General features: G+C 45.6%; 1 protein-coding gene across 5 annotated transcripts in view; it reads right to left on the reverse strand.

The window, feature by feature from the left end:
• The window catches only part of GIT2 (GIT ArfGAP 2), a 37,409-nt gene that overhangs the window by 13,197 nt on the left and 672 nt on the right, over positions 1-23,540 (reverse strand). For 3 of the 5 annotated variants that reach the window (XM_060282094.1, XM_035134372.2, XM_035134374.2), the window contains exons 2-14: positions 21,978-22,111; positions 20,012-20,124; positions 19,045-19,150; positions 17,475-17,561; positions 17,248-17,378; positions 16,738-16,832; positions 14,578-14,623; positions 8,975-9,026; positions 8,206-8,278; positions 7,081-7,178; positions 2,065-2,176; positions 1,317-1,459; positions 599-748 (exon numbers count right to left, since the gene is read on the reverse strand). In XM_060282094.1, the coding sequence (XP_060138077.1) occupies positions 599-748; positions 1,317-1,459; positions 2,065-2,176; positions 7,081-7,178; positions 8,206-8,278; positions 8,975-9,026; positions 14,578-14,623; positions 16,738-16,832; positions 17,248-17,378; positions 17,475-17,561; positions 19,045-19,150; positions 20,012-20,124; positions 21,978-22,111 (1,340 nt within the window). The remainder of the gene's footprint in view (positions 1-598; positions 749-1,316; positions 1,460-2,064; positions 2,177-7,080; positions 7,179-8,205; positions 8,279-8,974; positions 9,027-14,577; positions 14,624-16,737; positions 16,833-17,247; positions 17,379-17,474; positions 17,562-19,044; positions 19,151-20,011; positions 20,125-21,977; positions 22,112-23,540) is intronic. The other 2 variants (XM_035134373.2, XM_035134375.2) reach the window with 2 other exon arrangements.

A 23,540-nucleotide genomic window follows, 5' to 3' on the forward strand; every position in this document is an offset into this window, starting at 1 on the left:
ATTCATAAATGGCTGTACAGACCCACCATAAACCATTTGCAGTCATGCCTTTTCTTAATGGGGTGACTGAGATCAGCGGGTGGGGGAAGGGGAAAACTATGAATTAAGGTGACCAGGGCTGCGGTCTAGGGATGCAAGGGATGCATACCTGATCTATGGGGGTCCAAGCTTGAGCAACCCCAAGAAGAATTAACAGGAACAGAAGGCTTCCATTTCTTTTTCTTTCACAGTGAACAGTGAGGGACAACTTTGTGCAGGATTGGATACCCTGCAGCTCATGGGGGTTCCCTTTCAGCCAGGGCTCCCTTTGAGCCCCGGCTGAATATGCTTGAGCACCGTCAATCCGGAAGTGGATGCTAGACCATTGCTTCACCAGCCTGCTACCCTGCTGGACTCCAAGTCCCATGATCCCTGGCCACTGACCAAAGGGGTTAGGGATGATGGGAGTTGGAACCCAACAGCCAGCAGGAGGGTCTCAGGTTGCAGAAGCCTCTGCAGTCCGTTTTTTAGGTTTCAACGTTCCTGCCCTTTTCATGCATGTGGGGTTTTTACTCAAGGCGCACTAAACTAAACTCTCTCTCGTTCACTCTCATGCTACCTTCTTCTGCATGATCCTCAGCTCATCGCTCAAGTTGATGTTCACCTTCATTAACTGCTGGATTTTCATCTCCGAAGCCACCAGGGCGTTTTTAACCTGTAGATATTCATGGGCTGTGATGGGTCCATCCGACAAGTCTGAATCTAGGCTCTGCAAAACGCAGCACACAATGATTTCCTCCCACTTCGCAGGCCAAAGTCAAAAGGGACATGTTAAATAACAAACAAGAAAGCCTCTGAGAATACCGTGGCATGGGGCAGAATTCAGTGCCACTTATATACTGCACATCAGAAACAAACATAAAACAAACAACTCCAAAGGCAATTCACAAATAAATCAATATAACTAGAAGTTTTCAACTCAGAAGTCAAAAGTGAGATAGGCTCTCAAAATTAGCATCAAAGGGTTTATGTTGGTCCAAAGGCAGGTGTCCCCAAACACCTCAAGGATTTTGAAGTACCATCTCTCTCACATACACACCTTTAAAGTCAGGAGAGGCCATGTCTCCTTCCAGACCTGGAAGGGGAACCAGGCAGCTTTACAAATCTCTTTTCAAATGGGGATGGAGGCCCAGCTGCTCAAATAAGCACTCTGCAAAGGACTGTTCACCTTTTAGCAGCAGTGATGGGCCTGAGGTGAGCACTTTGTGAGGAGCAGCCTTTTTGCACAGCCCCTTCCAACATACTGCTGCCCTCTAGATATCTCTGCCCAGGCTCACCTTCTGCCGGGGTGCCTTGACTGAGCTTGTTTCCAGATCCACTTCTTCGTCAGAGGCAACGCTGTCGTAGTCAGGCTGGTCATTATCCTGAGACTCTGAACTGTGCTGGCTGTTGACAGACTTCAGGATCAGCTCTACATTTTCTGCAAAAGCAGCAACAAAATGCCTGATGTTTAGGGAATGTGTGCAGAATGTGGCATCCCTCAAAATGACCAGCCTAGAGAATGCAGCTCCATGAACCAGAATGAAAGGGGAAAAGGCAGCAGGGAGGAGTCAGCTGAAGCCCTTTCACAAGAAAGTGTCTCCCTTCACCAGGATCCCTTTGCACCTTTGCCTGCACTACGGTCCTAAGCACACAAGCAGAACCTGCTGGATCAGGCCAATGACCCATCTAGTCCAGCATCCTGTTTGGTCAAACAGATGCCTATGGAAAACCCACAAGGGTATCTGAGCACAAGAGCCCTCCTCCCTCCTGTGGCTTCATCAGCTGGTATTCAGAAGCATTGCTGCCTCCGACTGTGGCTGCAGAGCAGAGGCATTAGGGTTAGTAGCCATCAAGCCATCAATAGCCCTTATCTCCTCCAGGAGTTTGTCCAACCCTTTTAAAAAGTCATCCAAGCTGGTGGCCATCACTGCCTCCTGTGGAAGTGAGTTCCATAGTTCTTCATGCACTGCATGAAGAAGGACGTCCTTTTACCGTATCTGTCCTGGAAACTCAAGTCAGCCAGTCATCCAAACAGGGACTCACCTCTGGAACTTGGGACAGGGTTCCCTTGCTGCCTTCGCTTGGCATCCCCAAGAATGTCTATGACAAGTGTTGCAAATTCATGGGCGTTAAAGCGAGCCAGCTTTTGCCTTCCCTGAAAGACAAGAGGCAACACAAGGCCTTAGAGGAGCTGGAGGAGCTTGCAAGGCAATAGAAGCAAGCAGCCAGAGAAGCAGGAACAGAAAACAGACCCTCCGCCTCCCACACAGACCCATGCCTTCCCAGGCTGAAGGAAAGCTCAGAGCTCTTGGCATCTCCTTGTTCCCAAGGTAATATCAGCTACAGGATCAGTATTCAGAACCAAGATGCACATTTTGTTTATTTATTCATACAGATATTTGTATACCGCTGTATTACAGATATGTGTGGGCATGGGCATGTACACACATACACATATACGTAAAGGTAAAGGGACCCCTGACCGCTACGTCCAGTTGCGGACGAGTCTGGGGTTGCGGCGCTCATCCTGCTGTACTGGCCAAGGGAGCCGGCGTACAGCTTCTGGGTCATGGTGGCCAGCATGACTAAGGCGCTTCTGGTGAACCAGAGCAGCGCATGGAAATGCTGTTTACCTTCCCGTCGGAGCAGTACCTATTTATCTACTTGTACTTTGATGTGCTTTCGAACTGCTAGGTGGGCAGGAGCTGGGACCGAATAATGGGAGCTCACCCCATCACAGGGATTTGAAGCGCCAACTTTCTGATCGGCAAGCCCTAGGCTCAGTGGTTTAGACCACAGCGCCACCAACATACATGGCTTACAGCAACAAAACCATACAAGAAAAACCTTTAAAAGGTTAAAAACAGACTTCCAGCGATGAAATATGGCAGCCTCCCAAGAGATCGGACAGTCGTGCCAGTAATTCAGGGTTAAATGAGGGTAATTAACCCTGACCACCCCCCAGGGAAGGGGGGGGAGCTGCGCCACCCGTTATCTGCGCTCCGCAACAAGATGCGGAGGCAGGGACTCTGGGTGATGTCCAAGGCATGAAATTGGCAACTCTTCAAATTCAGTCTCGTCAGCCGGGAGTCCCTGTTTCCTAAAAATTAAAACATTTGGCAAAAAAACAGGCATGTTCTAGACCAGGGGACCCCAAACTATGGCCCGGGGGCCACATATGGCCCGCAATGCTCTTTTAGGCGGCACATGGCGCCCCCGCCCCCCGCTGCCACCGCCCACTCTTACCAGCGCAGCACGGCTGCCGACTTCCGACCCGGAAAAGCGACGGAAATAGCTTGTGCGCATTTCCGGTATACTTCCAGGTCGGAGGAGGCTTCTGCACATGCGCACAAGCTATTTTCAGCGCTTTCCAGGTCGGGAGTGTGCCAGAAATAGCATTTGCGCATGTGCATGGGCGCGCACAGCCGCACGCTCCCACGGCTGTGCGCGCTCCCTCGTTCTCTGGCCCACCATGTGATCGGTGTGGCGGGGCATCTGGCCCGAGGCTGGGTAAGTTTGGGGACCCCTGTTCTAGACAGAAAGAGTTAAAAGAAAAATTTGTTAAACTACACAGTCGTTGGAGGCCATTTTGATGAATGAGGTGAGCGGCTGCCGTACTTTTGTATTTGTTATATTTACTATTTCATGATTTGGTGAACCCCACCAAGAAAGAATTAATTACCCAAAGGAAACGCAGGAGGAGTAAAATAATTGGACTTATTGACTCATAGCAGTCCTTGGCAGAGACTTCCGGTCTGCCGCGCTGGAATGGAGGCGCAGAAACCTCGCGCTGCGAGGTTTCTGGCATCGCGGAGGGGGGGGAAATCCGCGGGGGCACGCGGATCCCCGTAAATACCCCTGGTTGAGCGTCCAGGGGGCAAATTTTGCCTGGCAGAGCTCCAGAAGCGACTCCTCAGCTGCCCAGGAAGCCCGCAAGAGCTCCTGAGAGCCAGCCGAGTGGCAGTCGCGGGAGCCATTTTAGGCATACCATCGTTACCTCCAAGAAGCGAAGCTCCGAGCCTCCAACCTGCAGGCGGTGGATTCTTCCTGAAAAAGTTACGATCTGGACGAAGTAAGTTGAAACCAATCAATTTGGAACAAGAATTTGGCAGTGGGAGGCGGAGATTAAAAAGGGAAGTCATCTCCCCCCGATTGAGTAATTAAAGATCGCAGCAAGCTAGAAAACCCAGAAATGCTGTAAAAAGAACTTTTTCCTGAGGCAGAGTAAAGGAAAAAGTAAGTGGTGTATTTATCTCTGCAAAAGACTAAGATCTAGTAATGAGAAAAGCCCCCTGCGAGCCTGGAGTCGGGTCAAAGGAAAGATCAGCCAGTCTGCTGAATGACGTCACAATACAAAGGAATGTGTCTGGCTGAATGTGAGAGACTGAGAGCTGTAAACAGTGAAAGAGGACTTGTTTTGCCTTGAGGCTGCTCAGTATTGACTCTGAGGAAAAGAAGGAGTAAAGAGAGAGATTTTGACCAAGTGGGACTAGATTCCTGGCTTTTTGCTTGTTTGTTTACTTTTCATTTTTATTGGATCAAAACATCAACTCCACTGCCTGTCTGCACAAAGATGGAGGAGGTTTTAGACAAAGGACTAGGAGAGAAGGTTCCAGAGAGTGGACAGGAAGTCACACAGTGGGACTTAATATTGGCAACAATTTTGGATCTTACTAAGCAAGTGAGTATCTCCAAGCTTGATGTAAATTTCCTGAGAGAAGAGACTGTCGAGACATTTGTTTCTGACTTTAAAACACAGGAACTAACAGAAATAGAAGATCAGGAGAAGGGAGAAGAAAAAAGATTGGAAGACCAGGACCGTGCTGGAGTGACGCATGTAAAAAACCTTGAAGAGGAGAAAGATAATATTGAAGGACAATATGCTGAACCAATGGACTTATTTCCTGAAAAGAACACTGTTCTACTGGTGGGAGGGGTGGAACAGGGAGGAAAAGTAGGAGAAAACACTGTTTCACTGGTGAGAGAAGTGAAACAGGAGAGGGTAAAAGCAAAAAAGCACCCCAAAAAAGAGGCTGGGAAAATCAGCGCCCCGGTGAGAGAGGGGAGGATGCAAACAGTTGGGGGGCAGAAAGATGATGAAAAGGTGCAAAGATATAAAGTGATGGGATTACAGAAGAGGGGGGCAAGAGTTCGGCAAAAGTTGGTATGGGACAGACTAGGGGTTGGTTGAGGGGTTCTGCATTATCTGGTATTGTCTGAAATAATATGGTCTGATCTCGGAATGTATTAAGGATTGTATGAAGAACCTGGCTGATACATCTGGAGACTTCGATTTCAGGGAAGGGGGGGTGGGAACTTTGTTGTGTGGGTGGAAGTAAATGGGTAATAAATTTGGATGCGAATCTTATATATTTTTGGGTAAGGGAAAGAGATTAGGGGTTAGATAATAATAATTTTGGAGAGAGGATGTTAAGAGAAAAGAGGTCAAAGTATAAGGAGAATGGATAATAGCAATGAAAAAGTTGAAACTTAGAAAAAAGAATGTGAAGTTAGAATGGGAAAATGCGAGAACTATTTTTAACAATAAGAACTCAAGAAGGGGAAATGAGGAAGCCTGAATCTGTTTTTGTTTTTGTTTTTTGTTTTTGTCTTTTTTCTTTTTTCTTTTGCTTTTCTGTGCCTTTTTCTTTTTTTTCTGTATTTCTTGATAAAATCTAATAAAAATTATATTAAAAAAAAAAAGCAGTCCTTGGCAGAGAGCCCTGATCAAAATTGGCAGAGCAAGATCAGATATGATCAGAACAGCTCGGGCCAAGGAGGAAGATGGCAACGGTAAAAGCTCTGATGTAGTAAGAAAAAGGATATGATCAGAAAAAGCCTCCTTCAATGGGGGGAGATTTGAGATTTTTTTTATTGGAATTGCAAAAGGGGTGTACAGTCGTACCTCGGGTTACGACCACCTCGGTTTGCGAACAGTTCGGGTTATGAACTGCGCAAACCCGGAAGTGTTTTCGCCCCGCGCGCGCGTGCATAAGCCGCGCGCATGCGCAAAGCGTGAAAATCGCGCTTTGCGCATGCGCAAAATGGCGGCGCCCATCGCGCTCGGTTTGCGAACTATTCGGGTTACGAACTGCGATCCGGAACGGATCGCGTTCGTAACCCGAGGTATTACTGTACTTTACAGAGGATGCGTTTGCTTGCATGGAAGATTACAGTTTGAGAAAAGAGTGGCGGTGAACTCTGGGTGCCTGCCAGCTGTCCAAGGGCTTACATACTATATGAATAACAATGCCCATCAACACCGGGGGGGGGGATGACTTCCTCAAATATTTAATGGGGGGCAAAGGCACCTAGGCCTCTAGGAGTTGGCTGCTATGCCTAGGACAATTCAAGAAAGCAAAATTTCCCCCCTTGTTTTCCTCCTCTAAAAAACTAGGTGCGTCCTATGGTCAGGTGCATCTTATGAAGTGAAACATATGACAATTAATTTAGATTATATAATTGGCTCTATTGTTTTTTGTTTTTGAATATGGAAAGATTTGGTTTGATTTGTTACTAATATGAATGTTTTTTAATTGGAAAATGAATAAAGAATATTTACAAAAAAACCAAACCAGACAACAGTTAACCATTGTGGAAGGATGTATAGTTAACTGCCTGCATAGTCCTGGCAGAACAGAACAATTTTCAGCAGGCATTTAAAAGCTGGCACAGAAGGCACCTGGTGAATCTCTAGTGGCAGAGGGTTCCTCAGGCTCATTTTCTCACTGTTCTCGCTGCTGCAGAGGATTTCAGTGACTAAGCTGGGATACCAGGGTTCAGGCCATCCCGGAGGTTTCCTGGCCTTGGAAGCAGATGGGCTGCCAGGGAAGCTACTCCATGCTATTGACCGCAAGCTCCCTGCAGAGCAGTTTGCACCAGCAGGAGATTCCAAACCAGATCCCATGAAGCCTCCACATACGGTGCATTCCAACAATCCACTCTTGAATGTGTCCAGCAAAGGTAGAAATCCGATAGATGGAAAATCCTCTGCCTGCGTTTAGGGCTTGGGAATAAGTTTCCTCCTCAGACGACAGAGAAATGGCGTGAGTAACATACCTGGTTCCTTGTTGAGGAGTACTCGGGATTGACGGGGAGAAAAGGGACTACCGTCGTCTCAGTGACCAGCGTGCTGTGGTTCTGAGTGGCAAGCCACACTGTTTCAAGGGACAGAGAGAGGAAAGCCAGGGTTAGCTTTGCTTAGGTTTCTATATAAAAGATGGGGGACTTGTTGTGGCTCTCCAGGTATTGCTGGCCTCCAGCCCCATAATCCCGGACTGTCAGCCATGCAGATTGCTGAGAGTTGAAGCCCAACAACATCTGGAGGTCCACAGTCTCTCCATGCTTGGGCATTGGCAGGGAATCGGTGGCAGATAATGGGTGCTCCCTCCCTCATAAACCTTCCACACCTGAAGTCAAAGCACTGGACACATGTCCGAGAGCCCAGTCCTTGTCCCAAATGAGCTTTTCCCCCATACTAGGTAAAGGTAAAGGGACCCCTGACCATGAGGTCCAGTCGTGACCGACTCTGGGGTTGCGCACTCATCTCGCATTATTGGCTGAGGGAGCCAGCGTACAGCTTCCAGGTCATGTGACCAGCATGACAAAGCCACTTCTAGCGAACCAGAGCAGCACACGGAAATGCCATTTACCTTCCCGCTGTAGCGGTTCCTATTTATCTACTTGCATTTTGACGTGCTTTCAAACTGCTAGGTTGGCAGGAGTTGGGACCGAGCGACGGGAGCTCACCCCATCACAGGGATTCGAACTGCCAACCTTCTGATCAGCAAGCCCTAGGCTCAGTGGTTTAACCCACAGCACCACCTGGGTCCCTATCATACTAAGAGACACAAATTTCCATTAGTGCATCAAACACAATTTCACTCTAAAGCAAAAACCAAGGCTTGGGTTGTGGGCTTGTCCAGCCCTTGGACTACAACTCCCCAAACACCTGCAGGGCCCCAGATCGGGGAAGGCCCGCAGCAGCTGCCAAGGCGGACACCCCCAGGCCATCACACCTCTGTGACGTGGAGCTACCCAGGAGGGGAAATTGCAGGACAGGGCAAGAAGAGAAGAGAGGACTTGGCAGCTTCCAGGGGCAGGAGCCCTTTGCTGCAATGGCCTCACGCATGGCCCCTGTGCAGTGGCATGGCACCCATCCACAGTCCCGCAACAAAAGGTCACCTGCGTCCGTCTCCCGCCTGTCCACCTCATCATAGACATCCATGGCGAGCTCTTCAAACAAGTGATTGCTCAGCTGGAGAGGAGGGGGAGGGAAAGTTAAGCACGAGACTTTGTGGCAAAGCCCCCTCCTGGGAGTGAGCAGCAAGCGTGCGCTTTTTATTTCCCCAACATTCGGAACCTAAGGGGCCCCTGCTTGCCTGCCAGCTGGTGGATCAGCTTAAAGCTCCATCTATCTAGCCAGGCTTCTCACAGCAGCCACCAGATGCCCCACCAGGAAGCCCTCCAGGAAGCCCAAGGAGAAGCCAATGGGTGTCTAGGGCAATTCTATTGACATCAAGTCCGTGGCAGGATGGGGGCTCTTTAGAGCATGCAAATGGGCAGTGGGGCAGGTGAGGGACAATGTGGTACAAACTCAATGTGGCGCAATCTGCACTCAGCCAGCAAGGGCTGCTGACTCCCAGGAGCCAATCCACTGGCACTTCTTACAAGGGCCAATGCTCCTCGAGTTGCTGCTGGCTACTCCCAGGAGTTTAACACCAGCAACACACTCTTTAAACTAAGGATATAAAAATCTAAAAATACAGAGGAAAGCTGAGCCCCTAAGGCTTGTTCCTTCGTCCCTGTTGCTTTCCACACTCTCGGTAAGCTCTCAGTAAGCTGTATTCCCTCTGTATCCAACCCACCCTCTGCACCTTCCCCAGTCCCACCCAGGGTCCAATCCTCCTCCCTGAAAAGCCAAAGCTGAGGGCAGGGAGAAAATGTTACTCACCGACTGAAGCTTCCTCTTGGCTGCTTTGGCCAGTTCTGACAAATCTAAACTGCTATGAAAGAAAGAAGTGATCACTGTATTGACACCTGAACCTTGGAAGCATCATTAGGCAAGGAATGAACAAAGAGGTGTGAAAATTAAAGTTACGCGCCTGTCATTCCTTGACCAAGAATGCAGACACAGTTGTAGTTTAGTCCTCTTGCTTTTTACTGCATCATTTCATTTTTTATCACAGCAGCTAATGAAGGAGGAAGGGGAAATGGTTTGCCACATAAATATAAAACCTGTTTTGTTAATCACGGTAACATGTATGTTATTTAGGTGATTAACCGAATCCTAAAAGGGATCCAGAGAAAGCTTGCGTGAAGTGCTGCTTGATGCTTTTATATCATCTATCTATCTATCTACCTATCTATCTGCTTCTCATAGCAACCAGTCTTGTGGACAGTTTCTGCTGGAATATCAGCCTATAGACTGATATAAACTTAATTATGCACAGCCTCAGAGTTAACCTAAAGGTATACTCAGGGCTTTTCCCCCCTTAAAAATGTTTAGGGCTACTCTCATTTTGACTCCAGAAAATCACCACTTTATAGTTCAAATTGGGAAAAATAAATACAGTAAATGGACAAAAGTACAAAGATTCACAAAATATTTAGGGGTACGCGTACCCCTGCGCCCCCCCCCAAAGTACTAGATATATTATCAGTCACCATCTAAATGTATTGATCGCCTTCAACAGAATCATCTCAAGGTGATGTACAATTTAAAAAGAGGGAGGGGAACAGGAAAAAACAATTCACACACACACACACACACACACACACACACACACACACACACACAACCTCCCCAACCCAAACACGCAGATACACTTAAAACAAACCTAAAACCATACAAACTAGACATTCATGGCAAAGACCCAATTGTCCAGCAAGGAAGGTCTGTTGAAACAAAAATGTCTTCAACTCTTTCTGGATGGTCCAGATAGTGGGTGCTTGTTGTATATTGAAAGGGATGTTATTCCACAGAACAGGGGCAGCCACACTCAAAGCCCTGTCTTGAGGAATATTTTGAGATAAATCTTTCTGAGATGAAAGGCTTATCTCAAAAGAGTGCGCTGGCCAAAACACAGACCCTCTCAGTTTAACAACTTCTGCAAAAATAGGTCACATAATACGCAGAAATGAAACAACCAACCCACACTTATTGTCCACACTTTCTAGTGCACAGCTGAGTTATCAGTGTGTTTTGTGATAAGTACCTAATTTTCAACCCTCACATAACAGAGTTAAATGGTAAATTAAACTACTGAACTACTTACAGCCGTCTTAATCCCCAAGGGACCGCAGCAGGAGAAAAAATATCAATTAAATTTATTAATATTATTTGCCTTATTTATCAACATCTGCCCAGCCAATCAGGAAAGACTTTAGGCACCTCAATAAATTAACAGAAGAAAATGAGAGGTTGCAAGGAGAAGGAAGACAAAAATCGACTTCCAGTCTACTGCCATTGCAGATCAGCGGGGAAATCTCGAGCTCCAAGATTTCCCTGCATGGTAAGGGAGGGGGGAGCCGCAAGAGCAACGCAGGCCCTGAAAGAACCGCAGATTGAGCTTTCTGGGGACATGGAGATTCAGCTGAGCCCAGACACAGATCCTTTGCCCCCCCGGCCAGCTCTATTAAGAGCTCCCGAGAGCGGGCAAAGTGAAGCCATGGGCTCTTGAATTGACTCGCTACCTTTGCCATGCGAAGCTCCATGCAGATTGTCAGCTGAGTGGTGGATTCTTCCTAAATTCAAGATTGAGCACATTGGACGTCGTGAGTAATTAAATTTAAATTGGATATCAATAATACGGATCACGGAAAGGATAAAAAACAAGGGAAGTCGGTCCTTTCTGCTGCGGTAAAAGTGAAAGTAAGACAAGCGGCTACAGCCAGAAACGATTTTTAAAAAATTAAAACTTCGAAATCCAGACTCATAAACTCTCCCCAAAGTCAGGGCAAGTAGAGAAGGGACTTTTGTCTCAATAGCCCTGAAATTTTGAGACAAATAGACTATAAATACACCGTAATTCCCTTTGAGAACGAAGCCCCAGGGGTTCAGCCAGCCACTGACGTCACAATGGTGGAGTGCTGAACTGCTGAATGATGAACTTTCATTTCCTATTTAGACCCTTTGAAGTCTCCTGAAGCAGTCTGAGCTGCTAGAAAGGTATTTTTAAAGTAAATATTGGAATTATCCTTCCCATTTTCATTATTCAGAGACTCTGAAGCATAAATTACTGCTGAAAAGTGGAAGAGAGAGGTAAATCTCTAATACACCATTGACTGTAATTAAAGTGTTGCATTGCTCACCAGCCCCCTGCTGCTGGCTAGTGGGAATAATTGTTGTTTGACCTTGAGAGCACAGCTGCTTGCTTAATATTTTGACTATGACGGAAGCTGCAAGCGAGAAAACAAGGACACAACATAGAAGAGGCTCAGTAACAGCTGCACATCAACCACCAGCTATACATCTTGAACAGATTCTAGCAGCATTGACAGAAATTAAGACAGAAGTAAGATCCAACACTGCGGCAGTAAAAGCCAACACTGCAGAATTACAGACAGTTGTACGACGTCTGGATAAATTAGATGAAAGCGTAAACTCAAACGCAGAAGGAATTCAGGACATCAAACAAGATATTGGGACTCTGAGAAAGGACATACAAGACAATAAAGTCCAGATACAAGGAGTAGATGTCAGAGTTACAGAATTGGAAACCCATAGACTCCAATTGGAAAAACAAGAGGAAGTGACCCAAATTGCTATTGCTTTTCTTCAGATGAGGGAACGTGAATCTCATTTACGCCTGAGGAATTTCCCCGAGATTGAACAAGGGAATTTAAAATAAGTAATAATTCAAGAATATGCCTCACAGTGGGATTTGGACAAAGAAGAACTTGAGAAGACGATCGTGAAAGTCTAGATTTGGACCCAGAGGGAAGAAAGGATCAAGAACAGTGGGAGATTGTATTGTGGAATTCCAAACTAGAGAACAAAGAGATTTAATATTAGGACTCCATTATGGAAATAAACTGAAGATACAACATCAAGTGGTATCATTCAAAGAAATTCCGAAGCTGTTCCTGGGATTCAGAAATAGATATATGGACTTGGCTAACGCATTGAGGAAAAAGGGGATCTTCTTTCGTTGGCAGTTTCCTCAAGGTCTCTTCTTCAAATACAAAGAAAGGAACATAAGAATCAAAACACCAGAAGAAAAAAGGAAGTTCTTGGAGAAACATGCAAAGGATTTTGAAGCTGAATTAGGACCGGGGCTTAGAGAACAATCTGGAGCAGCAGCAGCTTTGGGAGCAGAGCTAGATTTGGGACATTTCAGAGCAGGAGCAAGAGCACCACTGTAAGAAAATATGGCTTTAAGAATCTTGACTTGGAACGTTAATGGGCTTAATTCACAGCCCAAGTGGAATAGGATTCATCATGTATTAGTGAAACAGAATCTAGATGTGATTTGCTTACAAGAGATACATGTGATGAGGACCCATAAGAAAATTTTGCAGAATAAGAAGTTGGGTCAGGAATACATCTCATCTGACAGAGTCAAAAAAAGAGGAGTAGTAATATATGTGAAAGACAAATTGGAATCAAAGTTGATGTTCAAGGATGAAGATGGGAGATATGTAGCAGTTGAAGTGACAGTGCAAGGCGAAAAATATCTTTTTCTCGGAATCTATGCACCAAATGAAGCAAAGGCCGAATTCTTCAAAAAGACCCACAAGGTTCTATTGGACTATATGGATTACAAAATAGTCATGGTGGGTGATTTGAACGGGGTAGTCTCTACTTTGATGGACAGATCTCAGAGACAGAAAATATCAAATGATGGAAGACTACCAAAGACGTTCTTTGAGATGATTGACAATTTTGACATGGTAGATGCTTGGAGGACGAAAAATCCATTGGAAAAAGATAGAATCTCAGATTCTCAACAATGGTGGTCCCGCCTGGACAACCAGAGAACCATATGGACAACCAGAGAATTGGCCCCAAGAATGATCAAGGTACAAATTTGCCCAAGGATACATTCGGACCATAATGATGTGTGTTTAGAACTAAAGTTGTCTCTGCAGGGTTCCTTTAGATGGAGGATGAATGATGCATTGATGAGAAATGAAGAGATTGTTAAGAAGGCCCAAAAGACCCTAAAGGATTATTTTGAAATAAATTTGAGTACAGAGACAGATAAAAGGGTCATTTGGGATGCAAGTAAGGCAGTGATGAGAGGATTTCTGATACAACAGAACAAGATTAGGAAGAAACAACAAAATGAGTAAAAAGAAAATATTCTGTTACAATTGAAAGAAAAAGAGAAGAAATTGAGGTGTAATAAAAAAAATCAGCAGATCCAAAAAGAAATTAAGTTGTTGCAATTACAGTATTCACAATGAATAAATCAGGAAATGGAGTGGAAGATCAAAATGATGAATCAAAGGACATTTGAATCTGCTAATAAATGTGGGAAATTATTAGCATGGCAATTGAAAAAGAGACAGAAACAAAGTACAATAACCAATATTAAGATGGAAGAGAAGACTATTGAGAACCCAACAGAGATAAGGAAATTTTTTCAGAAGTATTATAAACAGCTTTATAAAAAGGATAAAGAGCAAATGGACAAAATAGAAACCAGAAGCTTTTTTTTACTTGGGATAGTTAGAGAGGAAATACCTAAAAAAAATACTACTTTTTTTTTAATGCCACAACAGCAGCAATAATTTTATTGGCTAAGAATTGGAAGAGTGAAGATCTACCTACAGTGGATGAATGGCAGATGAAGATGATTGAATTTATGGAACTGGCCAAACTGACCAGGAGACTTCGTGACCAGAGGGAAGAGTCGGTGGAAGAAGATTGGAGGAAATTCAAAATATATTTAAGAAATAATTGCAATATTGCAGTGTTTCCCAACCTTGTGCCTCCAGCTGTTTTTGGACTACAATTCCCATCATTCCTGACCACTGGTCTTGCTAGCTAGGGATGATGGGAGTTGTAGTCCCAAAACGTCTGGAGGCACAAGGTTGGGAAACACTGCAATATTGGATAAGATTTGGAAGTACATGGAGGTTGTAGAGGAGGATTTGTAGAGGTATTATAGTATATTAAGATTTAGATATAAGCATTAAATAAGAATTGAAATGTTTGTTAAGGAAGTAATAGGAGGTGAAATATGTTAGTCAAGGTAAAAATAAGATGAGTTGAAGAAATTATAGAAATACAGAAATTACTAAGGATGATATACAATGAAACGCAGTTAGGAGAGACATGAGGAGGTCAACAATGTCAGAACATATGAATGATAAATATTGATTGTTCTTTTTTTTGTATTTTTTTCTTTTTACGAAAGCGTCTAGCGATTCTTTGTTGCCTCGCAAGATGAAGCTTTCTATGGTCGCTCTTGACAATCAAAGGATTCTACGACTGTCATTTGATTTGGCCAACAATACTATTACCACAGTCGTTACTCTAGAGTAGCTGCAACGCACCTCCCTGTGACACTACCGTACATATTATTAGTGCTTAGTCTGCACTCTTACCTGTCTGCCATTTGAGGTATAATAAAATGTTGTCCACTTTTGTGATCTGAAAATGAAGTTTCAAAAGAGCATTAGGTGCTAGAAAGGATCATGCCATTATCTCAACTCACAGTTCTCCACAAGCCACAACTTGATTCAGCTGAACAGCCTTTTCAGTGCCTGCATGAACTGGAGAGGCCTGAGGTCTGCATTCTGGCAGGGCAAAGACAGGCAGAAGCAGACTTGGATCTCCTTCAGGAGATTGGCAAGGGTCTCTGACTCCCAACTGTTTATAGCAGCAACAAAATGACCCCTCGCACATCCAAACTAGACTGCGGAAGTGAATGAAGCTTGGGTGTCACCAGGTGTGGATTTCTGTGTGAAAGGAATGTGAGCTCACCTCAGTTCTGGTACTCCAAACAAATTCCTGGGATCAGAATACATATTTTATACCAGACTGCAGTTCTAGAAAAAAGTCAAGTAGTTCCTGCAAGTCTAAAGTCTCTCCTCCCTTGAGCTACAGCAGTCATGTCACTCAACGTGGGGTTAAAAGATAATGGCGACCCAGGATGAACATATGTCCCCCCCAATTCCTGCTGGACCACTTCTCAAACAGGTCGATGCAGGGGGATGCATGAGCCATGGACTCCACCCCGAGCTCTCTAGAAGTAAAGCAGCATAGAACATAAGACTACCTCTGCTTAGGGACTTGCAGAAGTTGCCCACTTGCTAATGAGCCATCTTCAAGGTGTTACTAATAGTATATAAAGTGACCCCAGATCTGCCCCTCAACTGATTCCATCGACAAAACAGGCACAGTTACAGGGGCCACATAATTATTGTTCTGCCTTAGCAAGAAATCTGTTAGTGTGGCAGCACCTACACTTTGGAACTCCCTGCCTGTTGACATCAGCACTCTTTTTGGCACCTGCTAAAATAAATCCCTGCTAAAAACACGCGGGTGGCGCTGTGGGCTAAACCACAGAGCCTAGGCTTGCCGATCAGAAGGTCGGCAGTTCGAATCCCTGCGACAGGGTGAGCTCCCATTGCTCGGTCCCAGCTCCTGCCAACCTAGCAGTTTGAAAGCACATCAAAGTGCAAGTAGATAAATAGGTACCGCTCTGGCAGGAAGGTAAAAGGTGTTTCCGTGCGCTGCTCTGATTCGCCAGAAGCAGCTTTGTCATGCTGGCCACATGACCTGGAAGCTGTACGCCGGTTCCCTCGGCCAATAACACGAGATAAGCGCCATAACCCCAGAATCGGTCATGAATGGACCTAATGGTCAGGGGTTCCTTTACCTTTACCTTTAAAAACATTTTGGCTTTGACAAGCCTTCTCAGATACAGAAAATGTTGACATGGGTTTTAATCCATTTTTAGCTTATTACTGACATTTAATTTTTTGAATGTTTTTAACAGCTTTTTTGAACTGTTTTTACTGATAATTTTATTGTCCTTTTCTGTTTTACTCTTATTCTTATTCTACAGACAGACACCCTCCAATTGTCCCTATTTTCCAGGGACAGTCCCTGATTTAGAGAAGCTCTTCCAGTTTCTGATTTGATCCCAGAACGTCCTGCTTTTCCTTAGGATGTCCCTACAGTGGTACCTTTGGTTAAGAACTTAATTTGTTCCGGAGGTCCGTTCTTAAGTTGAAACTGTTCTTAACCTGAGGTACCACTTTAGCTAATGGGGCCTCCTTCTGCCGCCGCGCCATCGGAGCACGATTTCTGTTCTCATCCTGAAGCAAAGTTCTTAACTCGAGGTACTATTTCTGGGTTAGCGGAGTCTGTAATCTGAAGCGTTTGTAACCGGAGGTACCACTGTATTTCCATTGGGGAAATGGTGGTGAGTATGGAGTTATCTGATCCTCGAGCCACCTGAAGGCAAGCCTGTATAGGGAAGGGTTTTTTCTTATAAAGTTTAATGTTTTATTATGTTTTTATATATGTTGGAAGCTGCCCAGAGTGGCTGGGGCAACCCAGTTAGATGTGTTGGGGTATAAAGAGTAAAATTATCATTATGGAATGGAACATCCCTATTTTCATCAGAGAAATGTTGGGGGGGTATGAGACACTACTCTGAGGTTTGTTTATTTTTAGCAGTCAACCGATATTCAAATTTTAGGGGGTGGGGATGAAATAACCACAATAACATGAAATAAACCTAGTCAGACCCTTACCAGGTTTTCTGCCACAGAGATAGAATGCCAGCCTGTCTGTGAGCTCGTACTGGATTTCCGCAAGGCGTTCTGCCAGCTCATAGTGCCCTCCTTGCCTATTGGGCAAAAGGTGGGTGGGAGATTCATTCAGAAATCACTACTGTTGAGTTGAAAACATTAGTAAGAACAAAAATAAAAGTCTATTGCAGGTGACTTCTGAGGCTGCAATCCTACTCAGAGAGTGAAATATACTATTGCACAGGTTTGCTATCTAAAATACGGCACTGAAAGCCGCCATGCCTTATTTTAACTGAGTGAAAGCATCCCACAACACCTAGAGCTCCTCCTTCTAACCCTCCGTTGCCTCAGAAGCAGAGGAAAGGATATGGTGAAAAAGATTTTCATGTCACTAAACAGCGAAATTCAATAGTAAGGAGGTTTGGTCCATCTCCCACCCACTTGCTCTTCATTTTTGTTCCTGCCAACAATACCACCACCACCACCAACCCCGCCAAGCTTGAAATGGCTCACTTTGCATAGTCAATTGGCGTCTTCCCACTGGAGTCCTGTGTGCCAGGATCAGCCCCATACACCGCCAACAACTCCGCTTGTAAAATCTGACCCGTCTTGGCAGCTACGTGCAGCGGGGTGTTCCCTTTCTCCTGCAAAGGGGAGTTAAAAGGCATTTGTTGAGAAGCTGCTGCTGCAGACCAGCCCAAAGCAATGATGGCCAAGCTCATGGAAAGGCCTTCTCTTACTGGATGGAAGAAGTTGGCCTGGGCGCCCAGAGAAAGAAGCCGCAAACAGGTCTCCAGATTCCCCGTCCTGACGCTCGAGTGGAGTTGCTGAAAGGGAGAGAGAGAGAGAGAGGAGTGTCAGCAGAGAATTTCCTCTTGCCTCACTGCAGCTGAGAAACCTGTGCTGACAGTCCCAGTAACTCCTTCCAGGGATTCCCAGAGGGGCTTGCTTTGGGGAATGTCACTCTTGCCACCTGCCAGCTACAATCAACAAGCAAAGAAGGTGTGGAGACATGAAAAAGCTTTATCAAATGGCAGGTGGAGCGCAGCAACCTCTCCAGGTGACCTGGGGCCCCTAACAGCCAGCCATCTGGCCAACGGGCAGTGCTGATGAGAGCTGCAGCCCAAAACATCTGGAGGGCTCTCTGCTGGGGAAGGCTGGTGCGGAGGGAGTGACAGATGTTTCTCCGCCTCTTATAACAACATCCACTCAGATCAGCTTCACACTTAAGGTTTAATTGATGTCACTGAGCAGAAGACAAGCCTGAAGCTGTGTTTCTTAGTTTTCATTCATTGTAACCCTCTGGGCCCCTACATCTTACCTTCCGAAATTTTGCAGGTTATTTTTCGAGGGACACCTCTAAGATTTCATAATGGAACTGTTGCCCACAATATATCACAGGGAAGGAAGCAAATCCTTTCTAGTTCCCCCCCTGCTCAAAATCAACTTCAAAGACACCAAGCACTAAAATCCCTGCGCTGATTTGTCTGTCATTTGGCAAATTTCTTACCTTTGATGTACCCTTTTCTCATACAAGTTGTTTATAAAATAATTAAATGAATCATTTTTAACTACCCCCAAACTGTAAATACACAAAAGGGGCTACCCTGCCTGAAAAGTTAGTCCACTTCTGCAAAAATATTTTCTTTTTTTAAGGACAGTGGACGCTCAAGTTGCGAACGTGATCCGTGCGGGAGGCACATTCGCAACCTGCAGTGTTCGCAACCCGCGTCTGCGCACGCACGGGTCACGATTTGGCACTTCTGCGCATGCGCCAAAACCCGGAAGTTACCCATTCAGGTACTTCCGAATTCGGCGCGGGACACAAGCTGAAAAGATGCAACCTGAAGCGTCTGTAACCCGAGTCTATGATTGTATTGATGGTTCCCTTTTTTGGGGTGATGGGGATGAATTTTACAAATGAGCCCAGTGGGGGGGGGACTCTAAACCTTTTTTGGCTAATTTGGTAGTCGTTTATCCAATCAGGAGGGGCTACTATGCCTGTAAATTTCATCCAATTCTGTAAAAAAAGTAAGTTATTTTTTCAATTCCTCATTAGTTAAAAAAGGAAATATTAAGTTTCTTTTTTCTGAATCAGAATTTGGATTTTGACACAGAGCGCCCTCTGAAGCATTTAGGACTCAATCATACCTTTCCCCCCAAAATGCCAGGGTGGCAGCTGAATATTGTGGATGGAACACATCCTGATCAGCTACCTGCCCATAAAGTGGGCTTTGCGTGGGCATCTAGTGAGTACAGAACGTTGGACTAGATGGGCCTTCAGCCTGATCCAAACTGAGGGAATTTTACCTTACTAAGGTCTTTGGCAGTCACACTGTCATCATCCCGACATGGTAAGCGATGAACGAAGGCCAGCATCTGATACTTTGCTCTGATGAATTCCGCTTTATTGGGGCTACAAGAGAGACAAAGGAAAAGGAGCTACACCACAGAAGAGCATTAAAACATCTCATGAGTGAGATCTACTTCTGGTGGAACAGGGGAATGCTGTGGGTGTAGTGTATCTTGATTTCAGTAAGGCTTTTGACAAAATCTTGCTCCCAATGCCTTTTTACTCAGGAGTTGTGCCTGTGATCCCTAATTAAGCACATTTAGCTTGAAACTAAGGCTGTAATCCTGTGGGTAAGATGAACACTTGCAGAGGGCCTTCTCAGTAGTAGCCCCCACCTTGTGGAACGCCCTCCCAACAGATATCAAGGAGATGAGCAACTACATAACCTTTAGAAGACATCTGAAGGCAGCCTGTATAGGGAAGCCTTTTAATGTGTAATGATTTATTATGTTTTTATATATGCTGGAAGCTGCCCAGAGTGGCTGGGGCAACCCAGTCAGATGGGTGAGGTACAACAACAACAACAACAATGCAATTGCATTTGATGGGGAGAGAAAACATGCCGTGCCAGAGATGCCATGGCTAGGAGACCACAAAGGTGGTCTGAATTTCACATGCTGATTTGAAACAAGCATCCCAATCGTGTTCCTCCCAGAACAGCAGCAGGAGGCCATGGACTCAGCCACACCTCTGACATTCTGGCGCGCCCACCTCCAAATAGCTCTCTGAATAAAGAGGCTTTCTCCATTTTAGTCACATCTGCCACCAAGAGTGTTTTCCTCTGCTTGGGCAATGTGGGAGGCAGGAGGATCCGGCTGGCTCACATCGGCTCCAGCCCTGGCCATGGTTTGTTGGAGGTTGCTGTAGGTTTGCCCCCTTGGCCCTCTAGGGGAGATAGAGGCATTCCCCCCCTCCCCAACTTACTGAACTTTGTCCTGGGGGTTTGCTTTGCGCCTTCCGCTCATGACAGATGCAGGATCCAGCAATGAATGTTCCCAGATGGAGTTAGCCCCATTACTGTACAAGGTTTCCAACATCTGCAAAAAAACAAAGCAGAACACGAAGCATGGAGCTGGTGTCTTCCTCTTGTCCAGAGCAACTTAGATGCTCGGTGACAGTTGTCCTGTTGCTGGCATGGAGCTCTGCAGGTGTACTCTGCACACGTTCTATAATGCACCAACATTTATTACAGAAACAGCCCTTCTCAAGGCTCTGCTCAAAGTTTTGTTGACCTTTAGAATAAAGCTATTGGTTAGAGTATTGAGTTTAACGTGCAGAAAATATCCAATTCAGCATTTCAAAAGGCCCCAGACCAGTTTTGAAGTCTGCTGCATAGTCAATCTCTGGACACATTCAGCAATGTGCAATCCACAATATTCTGTCTTTTTGCCATTTGTATCTCATTTCATTACTTCTTCAAAAATTTATTTTTATATTTTTATATTATTTATTATATTATTTATATTAAAATTAAAATAATGCTTGATTGTTTTAAAAAACTAAACCCAGAGCTGTTTTATGAGGTGGTTTGCAGACCTCCCAGCCCAAACACACAACACCAGAATCAATCAAACCATAAATGAAATAACTGATAAGCTCAAGACGTTTCCTGGAGTTTTTCCCTCCTTTACCTGCTAACCTATTTTCAGTAAAGGAAGCTGTGTCTAATTAGCTTATTGTTTTATGTGGCCCCAAAACACTTGGCAGGATGCTTTTTAAAGAAACAATCACAAGTCTTCTGATTTTATATTGCCAGCTGTGAAAGGGGGGAAACAGCCTTTCTTGCCTGCCTTTCATAGCTTTAAAATATCTGAACAAGCTGGCAGACTTTAACACATATTTATTCTGATCTTCCTCTAAAGGAACTCCTTTATCCTTTAGACGAAGGGTAAGGTGCATCTCCACCAGAAGTAAGGCAGGCCAAGAGTGTGCAAGGGACTCGAGGGCACCTATTAGTTGTGTGGCTGAGTGGGGAATCATGGCACAGTGCATTGCAGTCATAGTGACGGTGAACAAGCAGAGTTTGCTTGCAACCCCCTTGCATCCGCCCCATACAACTGTAGTTACATTAGAACACGTTAAAAAGCACCAAAAGCAAAAGGTCAGGGAATGTTGACAAACAGAATCCTTAAATTGGGAGAAGGCATTTGGTTGCAATATGCATTCCATAGGTCAGTGTTTTCCAGCTCTCCCCATAAGAGCCTGGCTACTGGAGCAGACCAAAGAGAGCCCATCTAGTCCAGCATCCTGTCCTCCCAGTGGCCAACTTGCTGCCCCCATAGGAGTCCCAGAAGCAGAAGGAATGCAGGAGGGTATTGCTACTGTACAGGCCCACAGATAAAAGAGTTGCTTTTTTTTTACATTTCTCCCTGTTAAAATTAATCAAACCTATCCATTCTGAAGGAAATCAGCCCTGAGTGCTCACTGGAAGGACAGATCCTGAAGCTAAGGCTCCAGTACTTTGGCCACCTCATGAGAAGAGAAGACTCCCTGGAAAAGACCCTGATGTTGGGAAAGATGGAGGGCAGAGGACGAGATGGTTGGACAATGTTCTCAAAGCCACCAACTTGAGTCTGACCAAACTGTGGGAGGCAGTGGAAGACAGGAGGGCCTGGCGTGCTCTGGTCCATGGGATCCCAAAGAGTCGGACACGACTAAACGACTAAATAACAATAACAACAACAACAACAACAACAACAGCCACTTGTTTGGCTGTCCCTGACAAGTAAGCCTTGGCCTCGCAGGACAAGAAAAGGAAGCTTTACACACGCAAGCTCTTCTCTTCCCCTGCCCCGACCACCTTTGAGCCACACATGACTACTATGGGAAGCTGTTAGGCAGGAGGGGTGGTCATTTGGCTGAATGGCATGGTGAGCCCAGTGTGTGTTACCTGAAGCAGCGTTGTGGGCCACGGGGTGTGTTTCAGGTGCCTGACTTGGGAGATGTGCCGGCCCAGGCTCCTATGGACGCTGCAGCATTCATCACAAATCAGAACTCCTCTGTTAACTGATGCCCAACATGGGTCTGAAAGAAAAACAGTGGCACATTTAGCATAGGAAGAGAGAGAGGCAGGAGTTTGGTTGCAAAGAAATTCCACCGTCCACTTCAGCCACAGGTGGTGCTTGGATTTTTCAGGTCCAGTTTTTATATTTTAAAAAATACTTTGTGCATCATCAAACAAGGAAGGAAATCTGGATTTGTACTGAACTCAGAGGAGGCACCCAGGGCATGAGCTAAAACAAGCTGCAAAGAACATGCCAGGGTCACGCAAAACAGGAAGCATGACAAGCACCAAGCCAGATTTGGCCTTGAGTCACAGGCCAAGCTCTCTGGTGAACTGGAGCAGAATGGAAAGGTGGCTGGCAAAGCATGAGATCTCTTGAACCGAAGCTGAATATAACATCTGTTGCGCTACTGTCTTTACTGCATCATTAAGAGAAGTTGTAAGAACAGCAGAGGGAAATTGTCAGCTCCCCCCTGAAAGAGCTGAAGAATGCACACAATAAAGAAATGCTTGCATGCTTGTATTAAGTGTGGGGGAAGATATGGGGAAAGGCTGCTGAAACAGCCAGCAATTCCCTTTTCCACATAATTATTAGGGTTCCCTGTGCATTTCAAGAGCATGGCAACTCAACCTCCACCCTAAAAACCACTTACTTACAATGCAGCAAAGTGGAATTGCAAGTTGCAAGAAAGTTGCAAGAAAGAAGAGCATCTACGCTTAACCTCAGAGCTCTCATTTGGGATTTACCGGTATGTGCAGTATGCCAGTATACATATTTTGTACATGATGCTAGGCAGGCTCCCCAACTATGAAGTCCTCACTAGTACAAGTTGGCAACTTACTTACTCATGGGTTTTGGAGTGGGGGGCACTGATTACCAAAGTTGCTTCTGTCTGATCTGGTGGAAATGACTGCCACAGTTGTGGCATATGCCCAAGTGCCCTCGGCTGTGTGAACTCAGCACACAAATGGCAGAGCTGAGGTAGAGCTTTGGTGATGGTGCAATGGGGAGAAAGAAATCATCCAGAGCCGGTAGCTGAATTGTGCCCAGACCACGAGACAGACATGAGACTCACTGTGGCAGGAAGATCCACAACAGCCCACGGGGCAACCATTGGTAGCCACATGAGGCTCTGATGTCAGGGGCAATTCTGGCTCGTTCATCCAAGGTACAGGGAAAAGGCTCAGGCCCCTTGTGCCACCACAAGCGGAGCCGGCTGGGTTTCTGAGAACTAGCTGCTGCTTTCTCTTGCCACCTGCAATTAACTCAAGGCAGGATGCGACAATTTCCGCAGCTGGTTTCCTGTTTGGGGCCCAGAATGTCATCTCCATCAAAGGCCCTGGGGGAAGAGGGTGCGTCCCACAAAGTGCCCCCAAACTGGGTGCTGGTGATTTTAGAAAACATAACCACCTGTGGATGGATCAGGCCAAAGGCCTCTCTAGCCTAGC

This window comes from Zootoca vivipara, chromosome 13 (genome assembly GCF_963506605.1).
Source record: "Zootoca vivipara chromosome 13, rZooViv1.1, whole genome shotgun sequence".
In the NCBI taxonomy this organism is placed as follows: Eukaryota; Metazoa; Chordata; class Lepidosauria; order Squamata; family Lacertidae; genus Zootoca; species Zootoca vivipara.